At 41.5% G+C, this 8,097-nt stretch overlaps 2 protein-coding genes across 2 annotated transcripts in view; one reads left to right on the top strand and one right to left on the bottom strand.

The window, feature by feature from the left end:
• The window catches only part of LOC142191151 (uncharacterized), a 1,229,165-nt gene that overhangs the window by 389,221 nt on the left and 831,847 nt on the right, over positions 1–8,097 (top strand). The gene's annotated exons all lie outside the window — the stretch shown is intronic.
• The window catches only part of LOC142190032 (uncharacterized), a 64,211-nt gene continuing 59,864 nt past the window's right edge, over positions 3,751–8,097 (bottom strand). Inside the window, exon 4 of the mRNA XM_075262267.1 lies at positions 3,751–4,616. Coding sequence (XP_075118368.1) covers positions 3,784–4,616 — 833 coding nt within the window. The 3' untranslated portion in view covers positions 3,751–3,783. The remainder of the gene's footprint in view (positions 4,617–8,097) is intronic.

Genomic DNA, 8,097 nt, shown 5'->3' with positions numbered 1-8,097 from the left:
GGGCGTGGCTAAGGCTTTGCCAGCCCCTGGCCCTCTCTGCTGAGACACGAGCTGCTGAGTTTAGACATGTGAGTGCCGGCCGTCACTGTACGGCCGAGCTGTGTAGTGTGCACGTGAGAATCTCCTAGGAGACGCCTGACGCTGAATGCGCATGTGCATTATCTCTGTTCGGCACTCCGTTTACAGAGAAGGGGGATGACGTGGTCCCATGTTACGTCATCACCAGGCGCGGAAAGGGCGCGAAATCTCCGGACAGTTTGTATGGGAATGAACTTGGTGACAGAAGAAAAGGTGGAGCTTGGATGGCTTTAAAAAGAAACCAGGTATCGTTCCTCATTTGCTATCATAGTCATCATTGGTAGTCATGCTAGTTAGCACTGTCTAGCTAAGTTAGTCTAGTCTCACCACTGTGGGCAGGCATAGTACTTGGATACTTTAGTGTTTTTGAAAATCCCCTGATGATTGGCGCAATACGGTGCCAGGAAACGCGTAGGGATATATACTGTATTATACCAGGCAACTGTAAGGGACAGCTGTGGACTGCCCTTGTCAGGGCGGGAGTTACGGGGAACTGAGGGTCATTGTGAGAATATGCATAGGGAGGATTCCTGAATTAACCCTTTGTCCACAGTACTCCTGCCGGCGACTAGACCTGGTAAGACCGTTTCTATTTATTACATCTGATAGACGGTTGGGCTTTGCTACATGGGTGAGGAAAGAATAATACTCATGTGCTGAGTCTGAAAGCTTGACTATCTGTTGTCCTTACACAAGGATATTTTATAAGGGATCAAGGTATTTTATATAGGAATAAATAAATGTTATGTTTTAATATTGGGCATCAGTGCTTTTGCTTATGTAATAATATCTGGTGTAACTGTGTGTGTCCTTCAGACACTTGGATTGGCACACCATAGCTCCAATTGCTGTATGATCTACTAATATGACCCATACAGCTGCAGGGTCACCTGTCAATGTGGCCTTGCAGCCGATGCAAAACTACAACTCCCATACATTACATATTTTACCATTTTTTTCTCCTCTAAAACCTAGGTGCGTCGTATAGTCCGAAAAATACAGTAATCTGCATAAGCTAATTTTATATTAAACATAAAAACATGTGGAAATGCGCTAGACACCAGGCGCGGCCTTCACAGCCACAAGCAGCATCTCATACAAGGCCACTGTGGTCGCACACACAGGAACATGACTAAACGTCAGAAAATACCATCTTAACCCTTGAGGTTATTTGAAGGTTGATCATTCAGCAAAATCTTTAATCACTTCAAACCTGGCTGTTAGAGGATACAAGATGGAGGACAGACAAAACAGAGTCAAGTGATACAAGATGGCTTATTAACTCTAACAGTCCTAAAAGTGGCTTTATGTTATAGTTGGGTTAAATGTAACCCTTAACCCCCTCTGTACATGTGCCATAATAGTACAGGGGATGTCGGGATTTTAAACATAGCTGCAGGTATCGACTGTTTCGCTCTAGACTGACTCTGTACAGCGACCTCCTAACAGATTACTCTTTTGCAAAAAAAGACTTAAGAAAGTTAGGTAATTGTCAATGAAAGGGTTAACTTTCCAGTGTATATAGAACTCTGCAAACTGTATAAGTCAGTCTCTTATCACAGTGCAAAAATTCTCCCTCCCCCTCTCCTATGATTTCCCTGCCTGTAATTGATTACATTTAACTAAACTTCACTCCACTCATTCTCCTCCTATTCTGTAGTTCTATTTCACTTACTGTTGTTTTTGTGTAGAAAACTGAGCAATTGCACACGGATCTCCACAGACTCCGTGTTGGTTATTCCCAATGGCGCCATTTCTCCACTCACTTTCACCAAAGCAGCGCACGGACAGTTCACAACCTGCGCTGTTGGAGACACCCAATAATCATCCCTTGTGAAACTCTGATAAATCGTCCCCTTTACCCGAGACAACAATGAGATTCTGTTCAGCCTATCACACACCTTATATACCCACCAAGCCGGCCCACAACAAGTCACTCCCTTCCTGAGCTACACGCTGCCGACGTCAGAAGTAGGAGGTGGTGATAATAATGGGACTCAACTCTTCTATTTATTCCATGGGATTCCGTGTAGTGATTACATTGTCTCATCTTCTCTCCATTCAGTTTCCTACAATATAGAATCCTCTCAGTATCTTCTATATAAGAGAATATTCCTGATTGATCCATCAAGGATGGAAAGAGACAGGAACAAGATGGCGGAAAGTCTATTAAATCTCACCCTAGAGATCATCTACCAGCTTACTGGAGAGGTGAGAGATTCTGATGATGTCATCATTACATCATTCTTATCTATAGTAATAACAGATGATATGATTGGAGAAGTGAGAGATAAGGTAAGTGGGCCAGAAATCATAGAAAACCAATACATAGTAGGTAGTGTAATGAGGGATAAAAAAGAAGCATTTAACCCCTTAAACACACATCCCAAAAGTCCGTTAAGGACTAGGCCATGTTTTTCAAATGTGACGTGTCACTTTATGTGTCAATAACTCTGAGACGCTATAACTTACACAAGTGATTTTGAGACTGTTTTTTCATGACACATTGTACTTCATGTTAGTGGTAAACATTGGTTAATATTTTTATATTTATTTAAAAAAAAAAAAGAAAATTTGTTGGAAATTTGGAAAAAAAAAAAAATCCCAATTTTCAAAATGTGAAATGTTCTGCTTTTCAGACGCTCATGGCCTGGTCCCACCTGCTACGGCTGGCCACGCTGTGGCTACATTTTACGGCCTGTTCGCTGCTTACTTACTTAGGGCCCGCATGCTCGCAGGGATTACTTGATATCGCCCTACATTGTGCCCCTGTCCCAGCTTTTTTGGAACATGTTGCAGACATTAAATTCAAAATGAGTGAATAATTTCAAATAACAAATAAAGTTTATTTCTTTGAACAGTAAATATCTTATCTTTGTAGTTTATTCTATTGAATATAGGTTGAAAAGGATTTGTAAATAATTGTATTCTGTTTTTATTTTACACAATGTCTCAACTTCATTGGAACAGGGGTTGTGTTATACTGTGTGGGGGCAACAAGGAGGACATAATAGTGTGTAGAGACTACAAATGGACACGTGTAGGGGCCACAAGGAAGATATTTTAATGTACGAGGGCTACAAATGGACACATTATACTGTGTAGAGGCCACAAGGAGGGCATAATAGTGAGTGAGAGCGACCTCTGATGACATCAGGACTATGTGATCAGACTCTCGTGTGGGTAGAGATGTTCTGCATTGTACAGGATAGTGTGGTGTTATAGAGAAAGAAGAAGTTGCTAAGAAAGGAGACTGAGAAGGAGAGGAGAAACTGAGTGAACAAGAGGGCAGCTGTGGGTGTATTACATGAGAAGTAAGAGGGGAACATAGAGGTGCATTTTATGAGCTCGAAGAGGGAGCCATGGGGGGACACTATTTGAGACTTGAGAGGGAGACCTGTGGGTGCATGAAATAGAGATGTAATAGACTTTATTCCCTTAGATCAGTATACATGATTCCCTAATAAAAAAAAACAAAAATTACCGGAAAATAAGACCCAAGAAGCGACCTCTGAATGTAAGTAAGTTACCATTATAGGTATCCCAATAAAAATAACCTCGGTCCATTATGAAATAACAAATTATAGCTCGACCATAATCAGAACTTTAAATAATATTTAATTAAAATAAATAATTTAACCTAAAAAACTGAGAATGTAAAGTTCCATACGTAGACGGCTCAATGACTTCAGGTTGAAAATCCACTTACATCCGCTTCTCTCCTGTGTGAATTCTGAGATGTTCAACAAGATGTGATTTCTTAGTAAAACATTTCCCACATTCTGGGCATGAATATGGCTTCTCCCCTGTGTGAATTCTATGATGCTCAACAAGAATTGATTTCTCAGCAAAACATTTCCCACATTCTGGACATGAAAATGGCTTCTCCCCTGTGTGAAATCTCAGATGTTTAACAAGATGTGATTTACCCATAAAACATTTCCCACATTCTGGGCATAAATATGGCTTCTCCCCTGTGTGAGTTCTTTGATGTTGAACAAGATTTGATTTATAGGTAAAACATTTCCCACATTCTGGACATGAATATGGCTTCTCCCCTGTATGAATCCTTTGATGTTCAACAACATTTGATTTTTGAGTAAAACATTTCCCACATTCTGGGCATGAATATGGCTTCTCCCCTGTGTGAATCTTTTGATGATTAACAAGATATGATTTAGCTAGAAAACATTTGCCACAATCTGAGCATGAATATGGTTTCTCCCCTGTGTGAATCTTTTGATGTTCAACAAGATGTGATTTCTGAATAAAATCTTTCCCACAATCTGGGCATGAATATGGCTTCTCCCCTGTGTGAATTCTCTGATGTTTAACAAAACTTGATTTAGCCATAAAACATTTCCCACATTCTGGGCATGAATACGGCTTCTCCCCTGTGTGAGTTCTTTGATGTTGAACAAGATTTGATTTAGAGCTAAAACATTTCCCACATTCTGAGCATGAATATGGCTTCTCCCCTGTGTGAATCTTTTGATGTTTAACAAGATATGATTTAGATATGAAACATTTCCCACAATCTTGGCATATATATGGCTTCTCCCCTTTGTGAATCTTTTGATGTTCAACAAGATGTGATTTTTGAATAAAACATTTCCCACAATCTGGGCATGAATATGGCTTCTCCCCTGTGTGAATTCTCTGATGTTTAACAAAATTTGATTTCTGAATAAAACATTTCCCACAAACTGGGCATGAATACGTCTTCTCCCCTGTGTGAGTTCTCTGATGTATAGCACCCCTTCTGCAACTTTTATTTCGCTTAACAGACTGTGATGGATAGGGAGAAAGATCTTGCTTCTGAGGGGCTGAGGGTATATCTGGGGTAATGACATGATCTTCATATGGATCTTGTGTGATACCATAATCCTCTGCTTTATAATCTGTAGATATCAGATGTCCCTCTGAGCTCCTGGTACTATCACCTGCCAAGACGAAAACTGATATTAAAATGATTAAATACCTTAACCTTATAAGTATATTCCCCACTGAGCTGCCACTGCCTGCCTGGTTGTCAGACCACATAACAGTCCGCTGGTCAGCTACTGTCCACGTTTGGTGATTTCTAGCCCATTGAAGACGTGCAGCTTTATGTGCTTGTGTGAGCAATGGCCTCTTTTGAGGTGAATGTCTCCAAATGATCAATGCATGCAGTTTTTGTTGCAATGTTTGCTCACTAACAGGTTGGGAAGGATGTTTATTCATTAACTACACCAATTCCTGTCGGTTTGGAAGCGATTTTGATCCACAAGCTGTAAAACTCGTCTTCGTTCCCTCTCATTTAGGATCTTTTTTCCGACCACAATTCTGTTTTGTGGCCACGTGTATTACACCACTGCTTGTAGACATGTTGAACTGCCCGCTGTGAAACAACAACAAATCCAGCAACTTCTCTCACTGTATGATCATGGGCACGGCCTAAAATTGCCCCTTTTTGCAACTGTCACATCCTTACATTTACCCAAGTTTATGTACAATTATTGCTTGAAACAAACTGTCTAACTGATCACTATTGCCTTATGATCACGTAAAGGTAGTGCGCACGCAGTTGAGCACGTGACTCAACCGCTGCCCCATCTGTACAGGCTTAACAATTCATCTGTGACTAATTTTTTGCCCAGTGAGCTTACTTTAGAATGCCATAAATCTTACTGTATTACACCCCATACACACAATAGAATCCAAACCACATCTGCTGGATTTCCCAGCCTGAACTCACCGCGGATCTGCTGTCCCATACAGTATGTAGTAGGGTCTGTGGAGTCACAAGAAAGCAGGGACTCCAAGCGTCATAGATCACTAAGATACGGGGAGTCCTGGTGTGTGGACAGAGTTTGGGCTGGGAAATGTGACTGATGGACAGACCAGATTTTCTAGTCCGGATTCCATAGTGTGATTGGGGTCTAAGGTGAGGTTTACACAGTGACATTTGTAGAAGCTGCTTCAGGATTTCAGAAGAAAAATTTTTCAGCTTTACCAAATCAGCCCCCAAATCTCCATCAGATTCCTTACTGACCAGGCGGGATTTTCCACCTCCCATTTATTTCCATAGAGCTCTGAGGTGGAATCTGCCTGAAGATCGAGCAGGAGGATTATTTTTCCGCTACCTGAAATAATCTGCTATATAATTCTGGTAAATTCTTTCCCTTCACGAGGACTGACAGCCGAGGAGGAAGAAATTTGCCTCGTTCACATTGATGTCAAGTCCATATTCCTGCTGTACGTTCTATTCTATACTACATTTATTACCGCCTATAGCGGTATCACATTTATATTCAGGTATTATTAGTATTTTACCTGAATCGGGGAACAACAAATAGTCTAAACAATGTCTGAATAGAATCAGTGACCCTTCTGTGCTTTATATAGTGGTGACTCCTCACCTGGGCGGTTCCCTGTAGGAATGTCCTCCTCACACTCCTCATCACCACTCACATAGGGCTCTTCCTTTATTCTCATAGATATAGCATTCATGTCGCTCACATCTTTATCCTGATGGAAAATCTGTGAAACAAATAATGTAAAAGTCACCAGACAAATGGGGAAGTCACAGAGAATGTTCTAGATCATTAATCCGCATGAAGATGAAAGATGTCCTGACAGTAGCTGCAGGTCTGTGAGAAGCCGGATAAACATATTAGATGGCGGCTCAATGACACCACCCATGTATATAACCATATAATACTGCTGGATACAACAAGACTGACCACAAGGACTTCACAGCCCGTCTACACATCATAGGGAATATCTCCATCTACCTGATCATCCTGTGGAAGAAGAGGACTGGGACATCTCTCCAGTGTTGTCCTCTTACTGGATCTACCTGTAGGAAACATAGACAGGGACTGAATTCATTCTGTACATACAAATAATGGAAGTCCATGTGTATATAGTCATGTCTATTACCTGCTGATGTGAGGGGCTGGTGGTCCTCCATCATCCCCTCCTTGTACAGATCCTTGTGTCCTTCTAAATACTCCCACTCCTCCATGGAGAAATAGACAGCGACATCCTGACACCTTATAGGAACCTGACAACACAATGATACAGTCATCACCCCGACCCCTCCAGTTACTGTATAATGTCCCAGCATTCCCAGCAGTGTCACCTCTCCAGTCAGCAGCTCCAGCATCTTGTTGGTGAGTTCTAGAATCTTCTGTCCATCGATCTCCTCCTGTATCAGGGGGTGAGGTGGAGGCCCCAGAATTGGGCTCAGGGTTCCTCCATATCCATCATACACAGGAGCCTGACAGCGCCCACTAGAGGTCTTCTTCACTACTGTGTAATCCTGGTTATGAGGAGACACATTAATAAATCTCACTACATACATGTCCAGAGTCCATCACCTCTCCAGTCATATCATCTGTTATTACTATAGATAAGAATGATGTCATGATGACATCATCAGAATCTCTCACCTCTCCAGTAAGCTGGTAGATGATCTCTAGGGTGAGATTTAATAGACTTTCCGCCATCTTGTTCCTGTCTCTTTCCATCCTTGATGGATCAATCAGGAATATTCTCTTATATAGAAGATACTGAGAGGACTCTATATTGTAGGAACCTGAATGGAGAGAAGATGAGACAATGTAATCACTACACGGAATCCCATGGAATAAATAGAAGAGTTGGGTCCCATTATTATCACCACCTCCTACTTCTGACGTCGGCAGCGTGTAGCTCAAGAAGGAAGTGACTTGTTGTGGGCTGGTTTGGTGGGTATATAAGGTGTGTGATAGGCTGAACAGAATCTGATTGGGAGTATTTGACCAGCCTCAAGCGTACTGGCTGAAGGGTGTTCAGTGCTGCCCGGGGTGTTGTAACACAAATTGGATCTGGAAGAACCAAAACCTGATGCCGAACAGCCCAGGAGGCTCCAGCAGCTCTAGTAGATTGAGCTATTGTCAGGACCTGAGTTGTTTGTAAAAAATTTGTGTGTTTAATGGGGATTTTTTTTTTTAATTCAAGATTTTTATTGTTTTTTTTTTTTACAAAGGAATA

The sequence above is a fragment of the Leptodactylus fuscus genome, chromosome 1 (genome assembly GCF_031893055.1).
Source record: "Leptodactylus fuscus isolate aLepFus1 chromosome 1, aLepFus1.hap2, whole genome shotgun sequence".
Classification (NCBI taxonomy): Eukaryota; Metazoa; Chordata; class Amphibia; order Anura; family Leptodactylidae; genus Leptodactylus; species Leptodactylus fuscus.
Note: the sequence above shows the minus strand (reverse complement) of the source record. Positions and strands in the feature narration are given on the sequence as shown.